The sequence below is a fragment of the Vanellus vanellus genome (assembly GCF_965231255.1).
Source record: "Vanellus vanellus genome assembly, chromosome: 5".
Classification (NCBI taxonomy): domain Eukaryota; kingdom Metazoa; phylum Chordata; class Aves; order Charadriiformes; family Charadriidae; genus Vanellus; species Vanellus vanellus.
This window is the reverse complement of record NC_138910.1, coordinates 12,620,605-12,647,686: the sequence shown is the minus strand read 5'-3', so window position 1 is coordinate 12,647,686 and position 27,082 is coordinate 12,620,605. Positions and strand designations below refer to the sequence as shown.

General features: G+C 39.1%; 1 protein-coding gene across 1 annotated transcript in view; it reads right to left on the bottom strand.

The window, feature by feature from the left end:
* MYLK (myosin light chain kinase) overlaps positions 1–26,858 on the bottom strand; it is a gene marked incomplete at its 5' end in the record, with an annotated part of 160,661 nt that extends 133,803 nt beyond the window's left edge. Inside the window, one exon of the mRNA XM_082483392.1 lies at positions 26,701–26,858. Within this exon, the coding sequence (XP_082339518.1) occupies positions 26,701–26,850 (150 nt within the window). The remainder of the gene's footprint in view (positions 1–26,700) is intronic.
* Positions 26,859–27,082: the final 224 nt, after the last annotated feature.

The following is a 27,082-nucleotide window of genomic DNA, read 5'->3' as shown; positions in this document are numbered from 1 at the left end:
TCTTGGATAAGACAAACTGTTAAAATCATAAGCCTAGTCAGGCAGATAGATACCTACACAGAAAAGTTTCCCACTGTAATGGTTTACCTGCAGAGGCATAGTGACAGTGCCAACAAAGAGTCCTGACACATGGGTCCCCATTGTTCAGAGACTCAAGGGCAGTAGTGCTACTATACCTCTAAGTACGCAAGATTGCAAGGTATCTAGACCAAAAATTTCTTGCACGGTTGCCAAGTATTAGGCTTATATTGTAAATCTGTATGGAGCCATCTAGTTCTCAAATGTGCTGAGATGTAGTAGCTCCTGACAATATACAGGCAAGAAATCCAGACACATACCAATTTTTGTCTTGATCTTTAAAAGCAGAAGATAAGGGTATAATTTGAGACAGTGTCATTAAGGGTCATTCTCTAGATGTATTCACAAAAACACACTGCTCAACATAAAGAGCTTTGTGGTCTACTGTTAATCCAAAGAGGAGTTTTCAACAAAATCCTGTGCTCATTAAATAGCAACCATATTAATATATCCTTGCCTGCTATGGCATTAATGATACCTTCAGATTTGCAGGCAGATTCTTAGTTGGAATAACTGAGAATGGAGTTATTGATTTCAACTGAGCTGGTGAAACCTGCTAAGGATCTGTGTTTTTCTTTCACAAAAAAATGGGAAAAGCAGACATACACCAGTTTCCACCAAAGAATTAACTCCTCAGGCAAAGATTCTTCCTCTGCTTTATGAGAGATGCCATCCTCTTCGAAGGTTGCTTTAGTATGTGCTAACTGCTAGCACACTTCCCCAGTCATCATAACAACTCCCGATTACAGTATTTCCCCCTTTTTCCCTATTCCCCTACTCTGATATGTTACCTCTCCATCTTCCGACTCTGATCATTAGCCTACATGTCATGAAGTAACTGTGGATCAAGATGAGCTGGGATGAGTAATAGTTGTGGCTATGTTTGCTCACAGGGAAAGGAGCAATGTTGCATTTTGAACTACGTTATCAGATCTTGGCAACTGAACAGGAAGTTCCTTCAACCTCCAGGTGGGCAAAATATTGATGATCTGTCTTGATTTGAAGAAGGCTTGGTTGTGGCTTGCACAAATTCCTCCCAGAATTCTCTGTTTCCAATCCGCATTTCAACTCTGCTTTCTTCTGACTGCACAGCACTTACTTTCCGAATTACAATCTTTAGCTAACCAACCTTACCCATTTGTAGGTTCTCTTCTTTCAAAACCTTTCATTTTTAATCCAACCCCACCTCACTCCAGCTGGGTTTCTCATCTGTTGGAGCTTAACCTACAGCTGTCAAAAATTTTTCTCTTTCCTTTAATTCCTTGGGTATCGGTTCAAACAAATTAATTTTGCCAGTGATGTGGCGACCCCTTCTTCCTGGCACTACTTACTCAATATATAGAGAGAAGACATTAATGTTTGCCAAGAGCATGAATGTGCTGAATAAGCTGGAGAAACTTTCCACTTCTGGTACAAACTTCTCAAGTTCTTTCTGAGTCTACCTTTACCTAAGTAAGAGCCATATTCTATGGAGAATACACTGTGGCATCCTGCACAATGGCAAGTCAACTGCTGTTTAAAAACACCACAGCATCTTTCTAAAGCTCTTTGTGACCATGCCTTTTCTTTCCTGTGCCTTCTGAAAAACAGCAGCTCCCACTCAACCATGCCCCCTAAGACTCCTCCAGCATATTGGTTTAGTGCTTACTCAGAGGGCAAGCTCCCAGGAATATCTTTCTCAGCACATCTCATTATCAGAAAAAGGGAGTTGTGAACATCAATATGAGATTTTTACAGTAGTGTAACTCTTGTTAATTGATAAAGTGCTCACTGGTACAGAAACTGACTTGTACCAAAGACTGGTTTTCTTACTATTAACTTGTCAATGCCCTCCTGCCTATCTTCTCATTTTAGGTTAAGAAACCAACAGAGAGGTTAATGAGTTACGCAAAGCCAGAGAGTATATTAGAATGGAGTTTCTACCTCTCATTTTTGCTTCACTGGATATTAAGATTTCCTTGAATTCAAAATATATGAGGCAAAATGGCTTTGAAACTGGTATTTCAAGTGATATAATACAGTAAAATGACAGAGTAGCGCTTGAATTGGTATGAAGAAAGAAACATTTTTTCAGTGCATTACATCGCAACCTCTTTACTAACGTTAGTCTAGCTACATCTGTTTACAGCTGTTGAGATTCTGGCCTGTGAATACAAGTCATCACTTACACGTCACCTAATATATTTACTATTTTTTCCAGTTCACAATTGTTCCTTCTGGTGTATTTTCTTCTATGTATTTCTCAACCCAGCTTCAAAGCTCCAAAACATAAACCTTCCATCACTTATCCCAGGGAAAAATTGGGGTTGAAGCAATAGGAAACACCTTTCTTCCATTTTTCTTTTTGTTTTATCATATTCTTAAGTCCCTCTTGGACCACACAGGGCCGTTTTTACCTGACCCCTCAAGCTCTGGTAGACCATCATACATGCCCTTCCAGTATCACATGGCTGAGCCTACAGTAAGTATTTTTCCATTTCTTCCATGTGTGTTTATTTTATGTTTGATGTCTGTATTATTTTGTTCATCCACACCTCTACACTGAGGAAATGCCATACAGAAAATTACAAACACAGGAGATCAGCATGCCAGTCCCTTGCAAAAGGTTGAGTCATTCCTTTCCCAAACTCTGTGTTTTTTTCTTTTATTTTTTTGTCAAAAATGATATGATGGGAAAGAAGAAGTTTACAGAATTGCTCTGTTGCAAGGATTTATTTCAGGTTTGGGTTTGGAATGTGTTTCAAACTGAGCCAGCCCTCTCTGAAATACATAGTCTTGCCATAAAAGTGTCAGGGACCCTTAAACGAATCACTGGTTACTGGTTTTTGATCCTAATGGATCAATTCCAGAACTGCAGCAGGTTTTATATTCCTTCCTAACCTTTCCAGAGCTCACTAAAAACATCTGCCTTGAATAAATCCACAGCAAAGAGAAATTTATCTGCTTATTTAATGCCCAGCAGCAGAAGGCTGTAACCTTTATTTACAGCTTGGCCTGTGTGAGTATTGCCAGTCCCAGTGAGGCTACAGCTTTTCTTTACCCGCTCGACAACACTAACAAGTGGAAAATTGACAGCAAGCAGCAAATAACCATTGTATTAGCTCAAACATGAGTTTTGAGTTTTTGTCTGGACCCATCAACTGCTTAGAGTCTTCCTGGAAAAGACTGCTAAGGTAAAACAGGCCTCCTGCTCTACGCATCAGCATGGCAAGTGGAAGAGCTGAGAGAGAACCTGCTGCCTGTGAAACTTCCAGAGCTAAGATTCAGTTCTGCATCTAGGTCTGGGGGAATGCTATTGAAAAGGGATGGTACTAGGTTCCCAAAGAAAAGAAATAAGGAGAAAGAATACAACAAATCTATTGAAGCTGTACACTGAAGGACAGTCTTATTAAAAAATGAGCTACTACAAACTAGTCCCCATTGTCCCAAACCTAACAGCAGTCAGTGACCACCAATGCCAAATATATTCAGTAACCCTTCTTCTTGTTTGAAAGTGCAGGAAAGATTTTCTAAAACTTGGCCTATATCTATGCTCCACAAAAGAGCTCTTTATATACCAATTTAAAAAAAAAAAAAAAAGGTTTGCCTACTTAAATGTATCACAGTTGCAGTAGCAGTTTAGGGCAACGAGATGCACTCTTTCAGCTCATGCTTTTAACTTCAAAGTCATATCCTGCTTTGTAATAACTGTTGCTGGTTCCAGCGAGGTTAATAATGAACACAAACCCACAGCACCCAGAGTCAGCCATAAGTGACAATAAACCAAAGTTTAATTATCTGTTGAACACTGATAGGGTGTGTACTATTACTGAGCGTTGCTCACTCTGACAGTAACACCTTAAGACTATTGAAAATGATGGCAAACATTACATGACATATTCTACCATTATGTACATTATACTGGCTGAGGCGTTCAGTGCTTGATGTTAAGGACTAGATAAATGTCCCACGTTGCTGTCCAAGGTCACATCCACACACAAGCAATGAAACCAGGAAGAAAACAGCTATCAAAAGGATGTCTTGGTTTGTAAAATTCTCCCAAGTTACATCATATATAGACAGGCACATCAGAAGTTGTGCGAAGACTGGCGACGATACAACTGTTGTGAAGTTATTATTCAGAATAACTTCCCCTCATAGAGATGATTTCATATGCTGCAATATGAATTCTGCTAATGAATAAAATTCCTCTCAAGAGACAATCCTTCTCCCATGAAGTAAGAATTTTAAAACATCCAGCTTCTGTCAGCACATAGTGTTCAGTTTTGCTGCTATTTTCGTAAACTACCTTTGCCTTTAATTCCACAAAATCCAGAATTAAGACCTATGCATGCAGAGTATTCAGTCATTGAATAAAAGAATCAGTTATATTTGGGTGGTTCAATCCATGTAAAGAAAACTTACTTTGAATTTACTTTGGAAAGACAGAAATATTCTCTATTTAACTTTTTATACTTCACAAGCTATTTAAAATGTAGCTTTCAACCCAATTTGCATACCTTGCTGATTTTTGAGAAAGGTTGACTGCTTTGTAGGCTGTTAAAGAATAACAGAGTATAGTAGGTAGTATTTAACATCCTAAAATGAGCAGGTTTGCTACTCCTGCAGCTAAGTGACGCTGATTTTTGACACCTGGTTCTCAGTGAGATTAATTTGGTATCATAAATGCCCATTTATATTTGAGATGGAAAATTACAGTATATACTTCTTAAAGAAAATGTATGGAAGTTTTTGTTGTTTTAATTAATGTGTGCACTGATAAAGGGTTATGGAAAAATAGACTTTTCCACTTGTCTTGAGACTTTTAGGGATATGCAGCCCTTGAGGCTATTAAAAGTGATGCTCTTAGCTTGTATCTCATTCACTGCAACACAGGTAATTAATTTATTAAAAATGCTGATGGTTAGTAGTGTAGCTAGCACATTTACAGTTAGACTGTAACTTCTGGAAGCATTAAAACAACATGAAAACAAAGTTTGCATGACCAAGGTAAAAAGTCTTACAAGAAGAACAGCAGTAATGAGAAATGTTTTCTAATGCATAAAGGCACCTGCAAAGCAGAAGTGAGTAAACTGTTTCCCACATCCACAGTGGATCGGACAAGCAATAGACTTTTAAAAGAAATGGGCCAGTAGGTTGGTAGATGATGTCTGACAGCAGTGAAGTCTTTTCGGACAGCCGGTGTTTTGCTTATTTGGCTGCCTGCTTATCTTACATTAAGGAATGTCAGAGTGAGGTAACATTTTGAGAGTCATTTGTAGCCTATGCTCTGTTCCATGCCCACCTTCAGCCAGAAACCAGTCGTTTCTGGGAACTACATCTCAGAAAAGGCCACAGAGATCAAAAGTTGCAAAGGGATAAAAAGAGGATAGCCCCGGTTATAGTTGCCAGATGTTACCATTGAGCCCCAATGTGTATGCTTTTGGCAGATCATTAGAAGTCACACCAGGAGGAGATGTCAAGGGAGATGTGGAAAACCATTCAGAATATCTGACAAACTTTGACCTTTATTCTGCTACCTGCAAACAAGCCTGACACAGAGAAAGAAGGGACTTGGCCTAGCAAATATTCATTACTAGCAGGGTGTAAACTGCTTGCACCTTTTGCAAAACTTTGAGTATTGATCCATCAGATTGTATCAAGAAAGCAGCAGAAGAAATGCAATTAAGTAGCATGACAAATTTTGTAAGTGTAATTCTGCTGAAAAAAAGGGAAGATATAGAAAAACACAATGTATAGCACTTACACTTGAAATGCAGTAGAGACTGTATAGTGTACCTCTTCTTCCAATATCTAGGTATCAGCAAAAATGGAATATTGTTCACTTTATTGCAAGTTATATATTAGATGGGCTTATCTGAAGGTCATACAGTTGAAGGCTCTCATGCAGACCCAAGAGATTCAATCAAGACAGTAACAGCTGTTCTGTGGATGTGGCTTATCCTAGGTCCTACAAAAAAAGAGGTGTATCCCACAGTCATCAGACGCTAGCCAGTGTTCTCTATCTTCCTTGAATCAAGAGCCAAGAGTTTTTGGATCTGGACCTTGATTAACAGACTTGTGAGGGGAATGAAGTAGTTGAGAGCAAACTTAGCAGAGGAAGCTAAGAACTGGATACATGGTAACACGTGTTCCGTCCATGTGGACAGAGATGTGCCAAGAAAAAACTTCTTGTAGTAATAGTTCATACTGATGTAAACTGTTAATATCAGTCTTATGAAAAAAGTACTAAAAAACAGTGGAGGCTACAACATGAATATTGTAAATACAACCCCACCTAACAGGTAGTATATTTTTATTTTAATTTAAGGTTTTTGGTTAGTGCAGGTGGGAAACATGGTTCTGGGCAGTGCAGCTCTTTTGTAAGTCTTGTAACAAGGCTCAAGCTGCAGTTTGCTTTAACAAATGAACAGCAGATGTTCTTGATAAAGGAAAGTGGACATGATACATTTTTAAGCTCCTTCTGAGACTTTAAACACACACAAACTATATCTCAAGAATAGTTTATCCATTTTAAAAGCTTGCTTCTAAAACAGAGAACTTGCCTGGCAAGGTTAAACATGAAAATGTAAAATATTTGGAGACCTTGCAAACAAAGCAAATAACCTACCTCTTCTACAGAGCAGTCTAGAATCTACAATTGCCTCATTTAAAGCAAAACCAAAATACATACTAGGGCTAAACATAGCTCACTTCAAAGCATTACCTATTGTACATACAAGAAACAATAACAGTCTTTCTGTAAACGTTGGATATGTTTAAGTCCTGAACTCTGGTACACTACATCTGGTGTTTAGGTTTCTTGTTCCACATGCACACAGTCCCCATAAATGAGTTCTTTGGGCATAACTGAAACACAACTCTGAAGACGTAAGTCTTCACAAAGGGTGTGTGCAATTATCTGTTTCTTCTCCCGAATGGTGTGGAGCAGGGAGAGAAAAATGACAACACAGGCCTTCAAACAGACTGTTCTCTTGCAATAAATACCCCCAAAACAATAAAAAAACCAACAACAAAACAAACCCACAAAAAACCTCCCCAAACCAGCAACAATAAAAATAAAAGAATCAAAAGTGGAATCAAACATCTGCAAAGCACCACCAAATGCTACAACTCATTCTTCAGGCACCCGTCTCTGGCAATCACTGCATGCGTTTCTTAGGCAATCTCAGACCATGCATAGTTATCTTGAGCTCCTTCTCAAGGTTTTACCTATAGAAGTTTCAAACCCTAGACATCTTGCTTAATTCTCATTTGTGGCAATGAAAAGAAAACCTTTGCTGAACTGAACTCCTTAATATTGCTAATGTTAACATCGTGAGTGAAGGAAATCTAGTATTCTTTTAGCCTCAAGTAGAAAGATCATATGCTGCAGCAGTAAAATAGAAATGCTGCAAGATTTGTCATTGTCCTGTTTGCCCTGATGAGAGATATGGAAGAATTACCAGAAGATGCAATTCATAGAATTCAATGCAAAGGGTAAGAAGACCCACAAGGTAAAAAGAGAATTAGCACTTTCTTCCTATTTATTAAAATGTTCATTTCAATGCAACTCTTAGTGTGCCATATGAAGTTCTTCCTAGTCCCATGGAAAAACCTGCGGCCCAATTTCAGAAGATGCTGAGTAATGTGTAGTTTTCACTGACTTAGAAGATGATAGGGAGTGCTGAGCACTTCTGGCTCATTTTGACTATGGGGATATGAATGAAAACCAGTATACTTTAGTTTGTTTTTAAAAAGTCTGCTAAAACCCTCACAATATCACAGAACCTACAAGGACAGAGAACAGCCAGAAGTTACACTCTGGAGCATACAAGCCTGACCAGGTGCAGTACCTTAGTACATCATTAGGGCAGGCTTAGGCGGGCCTTCCAGACTGCATGCAAGGCACGGTCTGTTTTAATCTTGTTGTCTGACATTTTACTGTGGCTTTCTATTTTTTAGATTTTGGAAAATAACAAATAAACATTCTTTATATGCTTCCATGTCATTCATGATTGTATTAACCTGTTTCAAATCCTTGCCTGCTTGTATTGTTCATGCTGAAAAGCGCTTGGTTTTTAACCTGTGCTTGTACCAGGAGCCATGAAATACCTTGGGTAATCCTTGTCAAATTTGCTGTCTCTTTTCTAGCCTGAGATAAGGACAGATCAGAACTGCATGTAGCTTCCAAAATGTGGTAACCCAAAGATTTCTAGCTGGACACAGCCGACTGTTGTTTTTTTTTTTTTTTCTTTCCATTTGTTTTTAACACTATTTGCTATTTTCCCCACGTTGAGCTAATCAGTCAGAGAGATGTTCAGGACAAGATCTCTCTTCTGAATAGTAAGAGCTAATAAAAATTGAACTAATTATCTTTTATTTTTCTACTTTGTACTCAACAATGCCAAATAGCATTTGACGTTTTATAGTCCAGGCACTAAACAGAATGAGATCCTTTTGCAGATGGCACCCCACCAATTTTAGTTTTGACTTTTTAAAGTAGTTCTGCATTATCCACAGATTTTGTTATCTCACTGTTCAATCCCTTTTTGCAGATTGCAAAGGTGCTGAACACTACACATACTACCACAGTCCTTTAGGGGGATTTTAGGGGCATTTGTGGTACTCCCAGCAGGGAAGAATTTATGACTTATCCATGGAAGACATGGTCTGCTAACTGAAAAGCAGACAGCAGCTGCAGATCATTTCTTCTTCAATCTTCTACATTTAATCATATTTTTTTGTAAAATTCAGTGTGGAGAGTTCCCAGAGGTACACAGAGAACTGGCTTTGTGCGTAGTCACCAGACTATAGCTGTTTGAATAAAGCATTGCTTTCCCAGGTACCATAACATCTACAAGTCCATTTGTCCTAAATTATTTCTGAACGACTCAAGTGGACTTTCGGAGCAGTGCTGGGTGTCAAGCTGCTTTCAGTTTACTTAATTTCTAAATTCAAACACCAGCCCTAATTAATGCAGCTCTTAAGAAAATGCTTAAGCCCTACTTATGTCTTTTGGAATTCATCACATGCATAGGTGTTTTCCCTAAATTAGATTTTATTTCATTGAAAGAATAAGTTTAAATTTATTACATTTAAAGTAACGTTTTTATAGGAGTCTTCAGAAAGCCCCCAAATAACCTGAAACATTATTCAGATGAAATATAGAACACTATCAAGGTGGACTCTACCCTTTCCAGTATAGTGGACATGAGGGGAACACACTGCATAGAGAAACACAGTTCTGTGTAGCTGTAATGTCAATCAGCAAGTGAATCAGAGGCTGTAACCCTCTGTTACGCTAATGGGGCCATTTTCACACAGGTGTTGCAGCCTCAGATTGGCAGTGGTTTTTTGATAGGGGTTTAATAAATCATTCTACCAGCAGCAACATCTGCCTTTTTACTTTCTCCACGCTGTAGCCAGCTGACCTGTAGCCGTAAAGCACATGAAGGGAGTTTTATGCAAACTACCCATATAGCTCACCTGGACCTTTTTTTTCTGTAAATAGATTTTTTCTGAACTTAAGATGGGATTATAAGTAGACTGAAACTCTCTCCATCTTTAGATCTAGATATTTAATCATTGTCCAATTTTATCCATTTTTAAAAAGGTTTGTCTGGGTTGGCAATTCAAAAGCAGTCAGATGCCATAAACCTTGGATAAAGTCTAGGAGAAAGCTCAGGCTATTTCCCCCATTGCCATCCAGATGCTGCCCTGGCTTCTTCCTACTCCCTTGTAGTTGTTGCACATTTTTGAGTTACACTGGCACACAAAGATGACAAGGTCTCTGCAAAATGGTGAAATTCTGACACTTTGTCGAAGGAGTGTGCAGGATACTGTTATGTACAAACTGAAGACAATTTCAGTTCCAAAATAGGTAGCTGTCATGTGGGAAAGTATCACTAAGTATTCCCAGCCAAGGATCTGAGACATGGAGACACCCAGAGACTTTGCCAAACTCACACTAAAAGGAAATTAGCTTCCCATATTTAGTAATGTTAGATCAGAAAATCTGACCACGTTTCCTCCTTGCCAACAAATTTGCTATTGCAGCAATCAATGCAAAGACTGAACTGAAGTTGCAGCACAGGAGGGCAGCGGCTCTTCTTACCCTGAAAAATGACTGAAGCCATCAACGTCATGTTAATGTGTTAGTATAAAGGTATCAAAGTGCCTGTAATAGTAAAGAGGGTCTAGACAAAATAAGATTCAGAGCCTTGGCAGCAAAACAAGAACAAGTAAAATAGTGTTAAAAATAAGAGAATGTTAACTCCCCACCCTAGGAGAATGTAAGCAACATACTAAGATACAACTCTGTCAGCTCTCAGTAACTTCAATACTGTCATATGGCTCTGCAGAGTAGAAGTGTCTGTAGAATGGGCAAAAAACATTTCAAAGGCAAGGGAAAGCACAAGAGCTCTCAACAAAACAGGGAAGATAAACTTTGCAGCCCTTACTTGGGTGAAACTCTCATCAATTTTAATGAGAATTTTCTCTGCTTCTGAGTCTTTCCTTAAAGAAAGAAAAAAAGACAAACTGCAAAGAGGAAGCTTTCTTCCCATGGACCAGCTGATGTTAAGACCTTCTAAAAAGTGTTATTTTATGAGGTGCTGAATAGTTTGAATAGCTTAAAATGCCAAAAAATGCAAAGAAATAGCTGATCTGTGTGCATGGTTATGGGTCATTTAGGATTACGCAGTAAGAATGTAAATGTGTTCAAAGGGAAACAACTGTGACTGCTGAATGGAAATAAGGCTCTTGCTAATCGTTCCACATAGTCCAGTAAGCCCCTAAAATATGCTGTCTTTCCCTATCCTTCTCTTCCTCGCCATCTTTGGCGATTCTGAATCAAGATGTCTATAAAATATCACTAACTGAAGCAGCTGCTTTAAGTCAGTAGCGATGAGTTTAGGAGCATGCCAGAAGTTTCCTGATAGGACCAGTGTTCATTTCAGAGCAGCACCAATCTTTGCTACAGAAAACAAGATTGTGAAAAATCAGCCCAGAGTTTCACTGTGTTGTGACAGCTGTCAGAACAGGAGCAGTTCATTCATTTCCACTTTAACAGGACAGCCTGATTTACTGTGTTTGCTGCTACTTTTGTTCGTAAATTTTATTTGGCAGCACTAGAAGAAAGGCTGAAACATAAAACAGTTTAACAAAATAAACAGAAATAGTTGGGAAGCTGTCTCCCCTCTTCCCACCACAAAAAGATTATTTTTTCACACTTGACAAAGATTTTTACTTTCAGTTGTGAATTCTTCATTCAGTAACAATTCAGAAAGGTGGATACAGATTGTTTAGACCAAGCACAAGCAGTAGGAAGCCCCCTGACAGATACATGATGAAATTAACACCAACATTTCACTCCGTCATTAGCATAAGTGTGAGTATGTCCCACTTAGAAGGAAAACTGTAAACATTTAGCTGTTTTATCTCACAGATCTGATCATAGAATCCAGACACTCTGAGCCACAGTTTGAGACTGGGACATCATCAGGTCAAAAAACTCTGCTGATACCACATGAAAAAAGCAAAACTAAACAGCGTCAATTATTTTCAGAGCAACAATCCCTTCATAACAATAATATTTGGGGTTTGAATTGGCAGTCACTTTTTAAAGAAGACAGTCCACTCTCTTTCTTTCCTCTCTCAAGAGAATGAGCATCATTCACTGTAATAACACTTGCAAAAAACTAATTTTTCCATTGCATATTATTTCTGGAAGACAGAAAGATTACTTTTATTTAACTTACTGGTGCAAAGTTTCTGTCTTAATAGGATGCAAATTTATTTTACACCTCACTGAATAATAGCAGCCCTATCTTCTTGTAGGAGCTATGCCACTGACCAAAAGAGCTTCATACTTTCCTAACTTGGGGATGCTGTTCTTAGGAATTCAATATCAATACATGCTATTAACAGGTAAGGAATCTCTATAAATTTACATGAGCACACACAGTATGCATGGCCTTCTGTGGAAAATTAATAGAAAAAGAAAATTTGTGCTTTCTTTCTGTGCCCAAAACACACAGCTACTGGAAAATATGTTTGAAGCTATAAAATTCACAATTAAGGGCAACAATCCATATCTGGAACGTAAGGTGGTAACAAAAACTCTTTGCTCTGAATGAACATGCCTGTACTTTATCGATTTCCAGGCAGACAAGATTTATTTCCTGCAATTTAGGAGTCTGGCAGTGGCCACAGAAAATGCAAAAACTGGATTTTGTTGACGAGTTGACTGCACAGTTGTATGTTCATTTAAAGACTGTCTGCTGATAGTGATGAATGCTGCTGGCAAAGGCAGTGGTCTGGATAGGTTATAAAAATTCTCTCAGTTATGTGTACTGCTTCGTTGTTAATGCTAGTTGGTAGGACTGGCAAGCACACCGGGCATGAAATGTCATTTGTTTTAAATTACATGAAAAAGTAGAACTGATGTGATTATGAAGAGGTATAAAATGCAATGTTGGATTGTGAAGATACGAATACATTAGACAGCCTAAACATCTAGCATTTCTCATTGCATTGTTTATTCCACTACATGCAACTTACTGCTATGTATTAAATAATTAAGACTTCCATACAAAAGCCTATGGCAAAACATCAGCTGCTCATTAGCAACTGTCAGCAATGTTTTTATCCTGTAATAAACTGTAAAATTTATAAGCTTTCCAGGCTTCACACATATACTTTTTAATAACATTTTAGCAGAGATAACTCATACAGTACAATATACAAACAGCTACGTTTAAAATAAAAATAAAAATCCAGGGCTGAGCAACAACTGTTCAAAAGAAAAAACCCTCAAAGCACTAACTGAAATACTAAGTATAAATTGATGTGGCTATAAATTTCTAGTTCAACAGTTCAGAATAAATATTTATAGACATGCTGAGTTCAAGAGAAATTTTGTGGGCTTGCCTCTTCTTTCCAATGCTTTCTCTCAAAACTAAAATTGCTGTGATCTCGGTAAGAGCAACACACACGTGCACTCAAAAATAGCTACATTTATTTAGGTTGTGGAAAAAGTGCTTACTCTGCATATGCTTTCAATAGAGCTCCACTTAACTGCAGTTGCTTGCATTCCTATTGAGAGATCTGAACAAATCCAACATAATGTTTTCCATTAAACTTCTGAGTGTGTGAGTCTCCCGAGCAGACAAATCTTTGTCTGCACTTCTGTCCATTAGCGTATCCCAAGAGGAAAACAAACTAGCTTTTGTGTCAGGGCACTGAGGACCTAGTTCTGGCATGGCGTTTTCATTAAGTGATGCTCCTAATCCAACAGCAGTCACCTCGATATTGGTGATAATCGCACCTATTGCAAATCTTAACTTTCTCTTCCAAAATCAGAAGGTATTTATCTCTAATAAGGACAGGTTTGTGTCTAAGGTACTGGATGGGAATTGAACTTCTAGAAGACAGCAGTTCAGTTCTGAATCCAGGCACGTACTTCTGTGTGATCTTGCACAGATCAGTAAATATCACTGTGCCTCAGTACACCACAGGAATATCAAGGGGGGTAACAATGCTATTTCCTCTGTTGTCTTCTGAAGGTCATCAGAGAAGGGTCCAACTCTAGTCTGGCCTGTGTATGTGTTAAATACTACCAGCAAACATACGCTAGGACTCCAGTTGAATTAGGCAGTTTAAGTGGTATCACGTAATAAGCAAAAATCAATACCATTTACTGTAGTTCTTTAATCTGTATTTCCAAGATTTTATAATAATTTTTCTTCCAGTGCCTGGCTTTTAACATAACTTAGTTTTGAAATATTTATATTTGCCTCCCTGTAGAGACGAACTGCTGAGTTATTCTTCTATAAAGGAACACCAGAATTTGTAGAGACAAAAGAATCAAGATTAAGTATATTGAACTCTTGTTCCAGGGTGTTCACGGAACAGAAAAATTCTTCGTTCATTGTTTGTCTGATGAGTATGGGAATGTGATATAAATAAGTTAGATATCAGATATGAGATACCAGATACTACTGTGTGTTGAGGGGTGCTTTTACAAAGCTTTTACAAAATAGAGTACATTACACTAATATTCTAAGCTTTGCAAAAAAAAAATTTAAATAGTACATGCGCCATAACTATAGGCTTGCTTGTGTATTATAGGGCACATGGAAAGAATGGCAACCTCTCAAGCCACACAATTACAATTTGATTCTACTGTGCAGCTAGAGGAAAATTACCGTTCTGATACAACATAAGTCAAGAGAGCACAGAGCTGGATGAAATAAGCTCAATATTCTGTCGCCAAAAGCCAAGTAACCGTGAACAGAACTATTTAATTTGTCAGTCTTTGCTTCTCCATTTTCTTTGGGCTACATGTGCAGATTGTTGTCATCTTTAAATGAAGAGTTCTTGTATACATTACACATTGGCAAACAGTATGACTTTTAATTAGTATTTTAGTAAGTTCAGCTGTTGTATTTATAATAAATAGTATATTCCATAGAGTAACATTTACTGTAGTATTTTGAAAACATGTGGAAAGGCAAGGAAAATTCAGAAAGAAAGGTAAAATAATTTATTTTTCCATTTCACCTCATTCTGCACATGAATTACAAAGGTCTCTATGTAAGCAATAAACACATGCAAAGCTGACTTGGAATTTGTACCAGTTTTAGCCACAGTATTTTCAGAAGACAAGGATTGCTTTGTTCTCTCTGGCTGCAGGTTTACAGCAATGCAGTGATTTACAGATGATAAAGCTATCTTCATCATCAGAAAGTCTAGAAAAAGATTTTTTTTTTTTTTTTTTAAATGGAACGTGTTCAGGTTTTCACTCTCATGCAAAATGGTGTATTTTCCTAAAACTACTCTGAAAAAGAAAGGCGTAAGAGCTTTGGTCATCTCACTACCACGTATCCATAATGTGGGAAGGCTAGCCCAGAGGTCAGGTTACTAACTTGAGAGACAACACACATGATTTAATTCCCAACCAATAACCTGGCTATTGAGTTTCCTAGAAGAATAAATTCAACATATTTAGGCAAGCAATTCAAGGCCCTTATACTGGACTAGTCATCTCAGGGATGACCAGTCAGTGGAATGCCTTGATTTTCTGGCTCTTACGAGTGCAGAGAGCTTTGACGCATAACCTCTGACAACAATAGGAGTAGCAGTGTCTCCCTTATCAAGCACTACCCCAACATATCAACATCTCTCCTCTTTCGAAGGTTATTTCCTCCACGTAAGAGAAGAACAAAGAGATGTGTATTCACATATGATGCTCAACTATGAACTGGGATGAAGGCAGATTTGTCCCCAGACACTAAACAATGAACTCGGGCAGCTTAGGCACAGAAATATGTGCTGTTTCAGGCACCTCCTAGAGATTCAGTAACGTCCAGTAACATAGTGATAACGTCTTACAGACTGAACATTAAAAACTGACCTGGGCATCTAGGTCATGACCTGGGGGTGCTGGTGGACAGCAGGATGACCATGAGCCAGCACTGTGCCCTTGTGGCCAAGAAGGCTGATGGCATCCTGGGCTGTATTAGAAGCGGGGTGGTTAGTAGATCGAGAGAGGTCCTCCTTCCCCTCTACTCTGCCCTGGTGAGACCGCATCTGGAATATTGTGTCCAGTTCTGGGCCCCTCAGTTCAAGAAGGACAGAGAGCTGCTGGAGAGAGTCCAGCGTAGGGCAACTAAGATGATTAAGGGAGTGGAGCATCTCCCTTATGAGGAAAGACTGAGGGAGCTGGGTCTCTTTAGTTTGGAGAAGAGGAGACTGAGGGGTGATCTTATTAGCGTTTATAAATATATAAAGGGGGAATGTCATGAGGATGGAGCCAGGCTCTTCTCAGTAGCAACCAATGATAGGACAAGGGGTAATGGATTCAAGCTGGAACACAAGAGGTTCCACTTAAATTTGAGAAGAAACTTCTCAGTGAGGGTGACAGAGCACTGGAACAGGGAGGTTGTGGAGTCTCCTTCTCTGGAGACATTCAAAACTCGCCTGGACACCTTCCTGTGCAACCTCATCTAGGTGTTCCTGCTCCGACAGGGGGATTGGACTAGATGATCTTTTGAGGTCCCTTCCAATCCCTAGCATACTGTGATACTGTGATACTGTGATCTATGGCAGAACAATCTGGCCTTGCCTACTTTTGCTCCTGACTGTACCCTCTAGTTGGATCCTGAACCTGGTTCATTGCTTGCCATGTCTGGAACCATAAGGGTAGATGGCACTGCCTACTGTGTTCAGAGCCTGTGGTTCAGAGCCCATTGGTGATGGCACAGCCTGTGCATGGCTCGGCTCGCCCTTGGCTCTTGGCTCGCTTTCCTTTGGGGAGCAGCCAGCCCTAGCTGCTCCCTGTCAGACAGACTGGTTTCTCTCCTTCATGAATGGGTTGAATTGTACATGATTCACAGCAGTGTTATTTTCTGTTCAGTATGCACTTAGATGCTAGGGAGTCCAGATGTTACATTTAAAAAAAAAAGTATGTTGTCTGGTTTTGCCCAGTAGGTTTCCAAACTTCATAATGCATCCATGAGTGAACAGAGCCAAGTAACATGTCAAAAGCAGAAATTTTTTGCTTTGGAGTCTAGGTGCTAGAGTCAGTGTGGACTGAGCAAAACCACAATGAGTAATGATGTGTTTTGATTATAAACCTTCCCCACATGTGGCCTTCTGCAAAGATTCTGAATGCATCATGCTTGCTGTCTATTAATGACTATTTTCTTTTCCTTGAGGGGAAAAGCAGAATTATACCAAAAAGTGTCATTTGGTGCAATATAGGTCAAACTCTCAGGGATACATTTATAGACAGTCAAATGTGTACTTTGCTATTTTACATGCTCTCACAGTTACATATGGAAATGAACCCCTCCCTGACCTTTGTGGTTTCATCAGCCAGATGAAGGCAAGGTGCTGGAGTAACACTTAAGCCTTGCTTATGATGGGAGAAGTTTTATTACTAGTTAGCCAAGTGCATGTCTGATGATAAGTATTCCATCCTACATTTTGGTTCAGCTAGAAAAAGGAAATTTAAAGTTTTTCTAGCCAGGGGAATATTTCTGGAAGGAAAAAAAAAACCAAACCAACAAAAAAAAAACACCAACAAAAAAAAAAAACCAACAAAAGCCTTTTCCTCATTTCATCCCTCTCACACCACTATAGGCTATTGCAGCAGAAGGAAAAGAAAGTTAATTGATCACACTGTTCCAGTTACTAGGTCTTCTTAACATTTAAACCTATGCTGACTGTGAAAGGTGTCAAATGCACAGTTCCCCAAAAAAGCAAACTTAAACCATCATAATGATAAGTTGCAGTCATGTTTCATGTACTACTAAGAACATTTATATATATATAAAAGCACAATGCTACATGATGAATTTTATTGCCAGTGGAATTGACCACAACAAAGACTTAGGCACTGACCCAGAGGAGCAAGGGAGACTAGCCTGGAAAAGATTATGATATTTTTCATATTAAAAGCAGAATTTAAGAATCTAATAAGACTTTGTTGACATTTGAGAGATTCATGATTAATCATCATGGGACAAGAAAAATAAGAATTATACTGACCACTTCTACCCTGACTTACATGGACTCATTCTCCGAACATACCTTTGTTCAGCTATTTAGGATATGCAGATTGGCTGTTTCTCTCTTGTGAAACAGCTAGATTTTCTTCTATTCCTTTTTTCAGACAGTTTTATCTTAATCATCCCTAAACAGTGGACTTGATTATTAGTCATGGTATTTATTTCATCATTACTTTTGTAAAAGACTGAACCTTCTTTACACCACAATATAAATATTTTATATCTATCTTTCCTCTGCAAATTTTTTAATACATAATTCAAATTTTTTTTTCTCTGATTTCTATTCAAGGACTATAGATAACTAGCAAGTCCAGAAATCCCTACTAATGAAGTAAATTTTCTTCAAAATCAGCTCTAGGAATATCCCTATGGATAAAGCCTTAAACACACACACTTGCCGTCTTTAGCTGACATAAAATCATGCTTTATAAGGATACACCACAGTAGTGGGTGATCACAAAACAGATGTCTACAATAAACTTTTCAGAGTCAACAGTTTGTTGGTTCCCCCAACTCGAACTGGGAGCAGGTAGATGCAATTAAATCACACAGAATTTTACTGTTAGGTTTCTCATGTGACTTTAATTGCTTCCATCTCAAAATCCAAACTAATTGGAAACACGTTAAAGAAAAAGTAAAGAAAGAAAGAAAAAGTGGTGACCAAGAGCAGCACAAATACATGATCTGGCTTCAGCCAAAATAATGCTGGTTTGAGCAGATACTACACAAAATAATAAGATTGTCTTTAGCTCTATATGTATATTAGTTGAAGTGTTCTAAAAAGCTTCTATTATTCTCATTACCACCTTTAGTATTAAAAAAAAACTTGGGTTTGATGTTCCTTTGATTACAGTAGTTAGCAGCAAAACAACCAAGAATAGGGAGCCAGTCTTTCTGCCATTGTACAGAGCAGCAGAGGACTCCTGTCCCCAACGGGCTGTAGATAAGCGGTTAAGGTGGGAAAGGAGATAGAAAGCAAACAGAATAATAAAAGTGATAGTGGCAAAAAGCACATTTCTTGCACAGTCTGGGGGTGGGTTACTGAAAACAGGCTCAATTATGTAAAAAAAAAATCAACGCTGAGAAATGGCAACTGAGAATAAGAATACTGTATGTCCAGTCTTCCCCAGTCATGGCTTCTTTCCCGCTTAGAAATTTTGTCTGGGTGGAATTTGGGGATATTCAGCATTGTCTAGGATTTCTGAACCTCTGGCAGATTGGAGCAACTTCTGCAAAAGGTCTGACCAAACTTTGCTGCCAAACATCCAGAAATCTTGGCTATTGCCTCAGCGCATGCACAGATCAGCTGCATGGGACAGTGTACCAAGTCCAGCGCTTCTGAGAATCATCACAGACCCTGCACACAGGCTACACAAGGAATGCTTAAAAACTTCTACCTGGAAAGTCCTAATTATAACTATGATGGCCATAGGTGACAGGAAGGCAGGTATGAAGTGAATTTATGAATTAAAGAGACTGAGAGATGGAATTTGAGGTCACAGACCACCAGTCCTGTCTAAAGCCTAGAAATTTCTTAAGCAGCACCTTGCACCCCTGCAGTTTTTTCTAAAGGACATATCATGTGCAAGGCAGGGAAAACGTGTGTCAACACATGGGTGCTTGTGTCAGTTGATGACGAGAAGTGTCTTTGAATAATTCTGGGGGTAGATGACACTGTGTGGGGAAGCAATTTTGACTGAATGCCACCTTAATGACTTCCCAGCAGAGCAGCCACTCCTACTTTGCCCTTGTCTAAAGCTAAAACTGTTTTGAGCCACTGTTTCTATATGCCAATACAGAGTTATACAATCAAATAAACCCAAATAAAATAATGCATGCATTACTCTTGAGAACATGTAAATGGGTAAAAAGCAGCACTGTGGTAAGTGAATATAACTGGAGGTCAATTACACCAAAGAAGAAGAAATAGCAGTAGAAGATACAAACAGAAAAAAAAAAAGTGCAATAAGATGTTCACAGCCACCTAACTTGTGTTTATTTTCCTTTTTTACTTCAGCTGTGTGTACCCCAATGTCTGTTTGATACAAAATATTTCTGTAATTTCTGAACCCACCACATTTTTCCTAAGAATGCTCACTGATATGTGGAAAGAAAGATCAAGCAAAATCTCCGGTAACTTTTTCGACTGTTTGCTCCCCAAAACATGTCTCAGTGTTTCATATCAGGTTTCTGGGAATATCACAGTGCATGATAGTTTTACAGATCGGCACAAGTCCTCCCACAGTGTTCGCTTTCATCAGACAACGGTCTCCCATGAAAATGTGGATCTTTCCTGAGTTTCTTCCTCATATGGCTCAGAACAGGCACCCCTCCAGAAAGTTTAGATCCAAAACCACTGGCAGCTTCATGCAATTAGCTGCCCGGTACATTTTGTAACAGCAAACATCTCATGCCGACAGCAAAGGATTTTGTGCCACGTCATCATCGTCTGTCATTATATGGGTTTCTCTCATTTCAGATCCTGCCATCTCAAATTTAGACATACAATATAATTAAGGCATACTTCTGGAGTGCCGGCTGACTGAGGCTTGGAAATGGAGCACGCACTGCTGCTTCAAGTCCAAAGCAAAGGGAAGATAACAAAGGTTTTGCCATGCAAAGCTGGTGCAGCAGCCGCAGTAAAGCAAACTGGTTAGATCTGGTTTTCCATTAGCAGTCGTTGAAAGGATTTACAAATGCTGTGGGAGCGCTTCCCTTCAATGTTTCCCTACTCTTCATCTCTTAACACACCACATAAATGGGTCTCCCCTCGATCTCAGAACAGATGGCAGAATGACTGTCAATCTTCCCATTGCCTCTTGTTTCTCATTGCCTAATGCCAGTTTATTTTGTCAAGCACAATGTTTCAAAGAGTACCTGTGCAACCAGCAGCAGCAAAAGCAGCTCAGAAGTTGGCAAATTGATGCACATCATTGGACTTAACTGATTTGAACAGATACAGATGGGTTGTTGCAACAGCAGGGTGATAGAAAGGGACAGGATTTGACATTGACCTGCCTTGCTTTAAAATTTACCATCCAGCTCCCTTACCTGTAGGGGGGTGGGAGGAGAAGAGCAGCAAACTCGATGGGCAACAAACTGAACTAAGTACCGCAACACCTACTCAAAGTATGAACTACGTATCATTACGTGAAATCTAGCTCCCTGGGATCAGAAGACCAGACTAGATTTAGTAGTTTGATATCTTGGTTCTGGCAATGGACCATATATGATGGTTCACATGAAGCAGGAAAACAACCCCTACTGCACAGTTGCCAGCTGTGCAATGCTTTATCCCAGGAGAAAATTCCTTTCCTGATCTCTAGGCAATCAGTCTGTGGTCTGTAGCATGACATTTGGCTGTTCCTCTCAAGCAGAACTGTAGCACAACTACTCTTTAGGTTTATAAAATTAATGACCGTCAATATTACCCTCAAAAATTATAGACGTGCAGCCAAAGCAGGTTGAGTTAACTTCCTGCCACAATCAAATGTGGGTGTTAATATCACTCTGGCCAGGGAAGGGTTTGTTGGAAACTGTCAGTTCTTTGACTTGCCATTTTTTTATTGCTTGACACTCAGTGACATTACACTAAGGAACCAGAAGTGTTCACAATATATTTTTGATGTAGTGCATTTATTGCTATTTAAGTACAGCAAAATTATGTGTGGGCAGCTAATCACATAGTTATCAACTGAAAATGCTTGTTTTGGGCAACCACCTTAATTTTTTTAAAGCAACAACCCTGCTGCAAACTATTTTATTGGCCTCAGAACCCAAAGCTTAAAATAGGAAGGGAAAGATCAAGAGAATGTGGTTCAGTGGTTAGAGAACAGTAAAGATTCTAATTTTCAGTTCTGAGCTTCTCCATCAGTTTGCTGCAGAAACCTAAGTAAATCTCTTTATGCCTTGAAGTATCCTTCTGTACAGAATTTAACATGGATGAGAGCACTGACATTCACTGACTCCTTATGCGGGCAGACACAGTGCAGAGCCCTGCTGGGGTCACTCCATCCTGGTGCTCCATTTACCTACACACATCACCAGGACTTCAGCGTCCCAGTATTTTTTTCTGCTGCAGAAAGCCAACATGCTTTTTAAGACTTCCCCAGACAGTCATGAAAGAACTTTTTAGTGCTTCTAGACACAGAAAGGGAATCGGAGGATTAGCTTGCCATCTTAATACACACATGGTAAGGTTCACAAACCCAAGCAAAAGCTGAACCTGAGCCTTAACACTAGGATGGGCCAATTCAGGCTGAGAGCAACACTTAAACTGTGGGTATAGGTGGATGTGGAGTGGAGTCAGAGCAACATGTAAATACTGCTAGGTTCTACAATGGAGACATATCTTGCCCTCCGAACAGTTACAATGGAAACTTAGAGCTGGACAAAGTTGTCCATGATTTGAAAGTCAAATTTCTAAATATGAAGGAGGAGGTCTCCTCAAAAATGGTGCAGTTTGAGACATAGGACAGGCTTCAGTCTTAAGTTACTGAGCCCCTAGTCTCTGAAAGACCAGTAAACAGGATCCTAAGAAATCAGGTAGGCACAAAAACATGCAAAGTTCTGGAAATCTGTGCCCACCCTCTGCCCATCACAAGAAAAGGAAACTTGCACAGATTTGCAAATTCCAGTGAAAAAACTTTCTAGGGGTTTCTGCCCAGCACTCATATTAATATATATATGCCTGCTATTGTCATGAGTTAGAAAAGCTAGCGAAATTCATGGAAATGTTTAAAATCTTTATTCCATTTGACTGTATGGAAAATTCTACTGTTTGCATCCATATTGGTCTACTGTGATGTTTTGAACCTTTGCTCTAGAATAGTACAGCTGAGTTTGGAGAGTAAGAGAGACTGAAACAAATTACATTTTAAACTAGTTATATGGCTAATGATCTTGTATTTGTAGGTCAGCATGGTAATGTGCTCCATGTTGTAATTAAAGTATCCTGCACAGTTTCAGACAGTGAAATTTAGGAAAACCCAAAGTCTGAAAGAATTTGATAGGATACTGGGCTTGGATTATGAATTGATCAAATGTTATCAGCAGCATCAAAATACCACCTTGCCTGATAATTTACAGATGTTTATTCAGGTGCAATGGCTGAAAAGGATTGCCCTGTCCTGTCATGTGGCACTCACCACAGAAAGTCCCATATTTGCTACAAAGAAAGGAATCTTCTTTGATAGTATGCCATTGAGCAGTATAAAATCTAGTGATGTTCAGATGAATTAGAAAAGTAAAGACGTAAAATTCATAATTTAATGTTGCATAATGTTAAATATTCCAGTGTTCAATATAACAGAGAAAGAAACAGCTTAAAACAAAGCCTCGTAATATTTTGGCCTGCTCTTCTTTTCAAAGAGTATCTTAAAGGCTCTGACGAACAAACTGAAATGCCTTAGTGAAAGGCAGGAGATTACTAGTCTGAGCTGTTCACCTCATGTATGATGTGAAACTGAAGAGCAGGACATCAATCAATTCCTAACAAGCTGGGAACCCACAACACAATTTCATAATAATCTGGGACGGTTTCCCTAAAAATCACCTCAGCAATTGATTGATGAACAATTGAGATGTCCACGCAGCAGATATATGGGGAGCATGTAGGGAAGGTAACCCTGCCTTTGTCTTACTAAGTGGTTCCACCCCATGGTCAGTGCTCCAGGCCAAAATCATGCTCATATACTTGAAAGATGATGAGCTAATTTTTTGCACTGAGGTCACATTGGAAAACTGAGATCTGCAGTCAGATATAGATAAACTTGCTGAGATTTTAGTAAGAAAACCAGGGTGGGTAGTGGGCAGAACAGAAAAAAAATTATTCCTGTTAATGGCAACTACAGTTCCTTTCTACCTCCAATTTCCTACATTTATGTGCTATTTCTCAATTTCTGTACTCTCTTTGATCTTGAATTGCCATTTCATACAACTTATCTTACATAACGCTGGAAAGAAGAGAGACAAGTTTGACTCTGGGGCCCTGTCTTTCTTGTTCACTTAATGAGAGTACAAGATCATCACAATATCGGATTTATATCCTGTCCTGGATTCTCAAAATGTTTGTTCTTTCTGATAACATGAATTCCACTGCAGAGGAGCTCTTTGAAGAAAATCTTCTGTCTAGCCATTTTTAAAACTTTTTAGTTTTCTTTAGCTTGAGTCTAGTTTAATATTTATACTGTGTGATGAAGCAGAGTATCACCAATACCCTGTCATAACATCTGCAGTCTATTTTCCAGGATAGAAAAATGTTCAGCATGTTCAGTAGCTACTTCTATTACTAAATCTTAATAAATTGTTTTTATTAAGATTGTCCTTCTGAACAGGTCCACTGTCCTTCTGAACCTCTGGAACATTAAAGTGACAGAAGAAGAAACATTGTACTAAGCAGCTGAAGATGGACCCAGGTGATACAAGCTCTGAAGGCTGCTGCAGCTATTAAGTGACAGTATCCTTTCAAACTGTACAGTCGCGTTCCCTCTCACCCTGCCCATGTTACTAGACCAGGAGCACAAGCAAAATACTAATGTGAACCCGCCCGTTATAAACAACAGAACCAAACACAATCTCCCCAACCATGTTACATTACAAACAACAGATCACACAGACTCAATTTTAATAGTATTTAATAATTTTTTCTTGCACAAGATAATAAGGAGAACATGCTGTGCTCCATTACTGTCTATGTCCAATTATTATAATGTAGCTTGTTCTCCCACACCCCACAAAAAAAAAAAAATTAAAAATTGCAAGTTCATATCTCAGCCTCCAGCTAGGGTGAATTCCAGGAAATTTGGAACTAATTCACAATGATAAAGATTGGCTGTCTTACGCCTTCAGCTGTTCCTTCTCACCTGTGTTAGCTGAGAAAGGTAAAACAAAGCTCCTCCAGGGCAGCAAGCTGGACTGAAAAAAAACAGGCAATGCTCCATGCCTAGCAGAGGCTGAAGTGCCAAAGGCAGCGGCTGTAATTGCACCATCTTGGTTTGCCAAACCGTTAATGCAGGCTACTTGTGACAAAGTAATTCCAGATCTCACATGTATTTCAGTGAAGCTGTGCTCTTAATGTTTGGCACTTACAAAAGCACTTTGAGCATTAAAGGTTTATTTCAGCTATATGACATGTATGCAACTAGTATATTATCATCCCCGCTTTAAGAATGGAAAATTAAAGGTTTCAGCCATGCTCATATACCAAATGGGCAGAACTGGAATTTAGATTTTCATCGAGTAGGTTCAATCCAGGACTTCAATCAGAGCTTTGTTCTTTCAAGAAACTTAAGCCTGTCAGTTTATTAAGTATTGAATTTGAGTATGTTTTTGAAGCAACTAAAAAAAAACCCTCAGACTTCACCCTTCCAACCTTCAAAGTGACTTTACAAAGGGGATAGGTGTCCCTGAAAAATTAACACTTTAAAACCAGATCTGAAAAAAAATGCAAAGCAGCGATGGCACTCTAGCTTGCAGGTCATTATATTTTATAACTGCTTCCATTTGACTAATAATAATGTCTGCAGAGTCCACTAAAAATTGGAAATATCCTACTTGAGCTTTTAATTAGGAAACATGAGAAATGTAAAACCAAATCTTAGCAACATCGCATGCTTCAACTTTGATTTCACTGAATTGTTATTGCTAGTTGCAGTGTTGTCTGGAAGAACAAGACAGAGTTAGAATAGTATTGTGCATGGGTGTCCCATGCATAAAGTAGCAACATGTTGCCATTTTTCCCACTGTGTCTGCAACAAAGCAAGGTGAAAAAATGAGGGGCAGGGGGAAGGATAAAAACAGTAAAAAAGGGAATGCTCATTAGGACTGGCCAATGTCATAGACACAGAGGGTTTCTGACTGGTGACTTAAAATCACAATATAAGTAAGCTATTTTAAAAAAACCCCCACCTTTCTAAAGGTTTGATAAAGAACCATTCTTTAGTTTAAACACTTTCATTGAAATTATCTGTTTTCTATGAAAAATGTCAACTTTTCTTCAAAAAGTCAAATCCAAGAACTACTTCTGAGTTTTGATTTTTCACTTAAAAATTTATATACTCCAAAATTGTTTCTTTGCCCAGTTCCTGTTGAAAAATCCCAGTTCCTGGCCTGCTCTTGCATAAACAAGTAAGATAAATATCAAATGCCCTCTACCGGCCCTCTGTTTAAGTTAGTTTCAGAAGTTATGAATTTCCCAAATTCCTTTTAGCCCTTGCTTTTGTTACAGTAAAGCTGCAGTTTCCTGCCTCTGTCAGAGAAGTCTCACCACTTCAAAGATTAAAAGCGTGGTCAGTTTAATGACATAGCCGTCAGCATGCAATCAGAGTATGACATGGACAGAAGGAAGCTGAAAGGGCTGAGGGGGAAAACTGGCAGCTCCAGGAAAAAGATGTGGGTTAAGGGAGGAGACAGGAAGCTGGCTAGAACAAGGAAGAGATCATACCAGGATTAAAGCATGAAAGAAATATGGATGCCAGCAAGCACAATTCAGTGTCCCAAGCATGAGGGGAAGGGGAGAACTTGGGATCCACACCCTTTTAAACCCCTTGACTTGACAAGTTTCCTTGAACAAATCAATCTTTCCTCTGAAAACGCTCTTGTTGCTTTCAGATTAACAACATGTATGGCAGGTGGTGCAGATACAAAAATGTCCCAACTCGCTTTACAGATTCCTAGCTTGACTACTAGGAAGAACATGCTGTAGCAGGGTTAGATTTGTGTTATACGTGAAGCTTCATAAATAGGCAGATCTGGGATACAGAGACGTGAATATGCAGTAGTAGAATAAGTACTCTGATTAGAGACAGCTCTTGAAGCAGTTTTCCGCTTTGCACGCTCAACTAGGTTGTACTTAGCACATACTCAGGTTTTGCAAGTCTCCTCTACTCAGAAGCAGACTTGTAATGGTTCTGCCTCTCCAGGAGGGTAAACACTGGTCACTCATTTATTCTTCTTGAGTAAAGGTCCCGTATTGCAGAAGCAACTTCACTATCTTTGCAGCCCACTAGGCAGCTTCAGGAAAGAGCAAAACCAAACAGAGAAGCTCTCCATCATCTCTGTTCCTTACCTTCCCCTCAAATCTTGCTGTGGCTCCCAGCTGCACTCGAATATTCCGAGGAGGAAGAGTAAATGCTGGTGCTTCAGCAGGGACAGGGGAGCTGAGTGTCAGGGAGGTTTTGGAGACTTGAGTAGATGTCACCAGTTTCACATCCCCCATGATGTGGACTGTAAAAGAGAAACAAGTGGTAATATTGAAGTTATGATGATTAGTTAGTTACATTACAGTAACAGCTAAGAATTAGATCAGGAGCAGATTGTTCTATATGTATGCTGTATTCATACACATAGTAAGAGCCTTCAGCCTAGGGTGATGAGTGCTGTTTTCTAGGTGGGGAACCGAGACCCAGGAAGATTGCCTGGTGTGCCTACAGTCACGGTCAGGGTCGCAG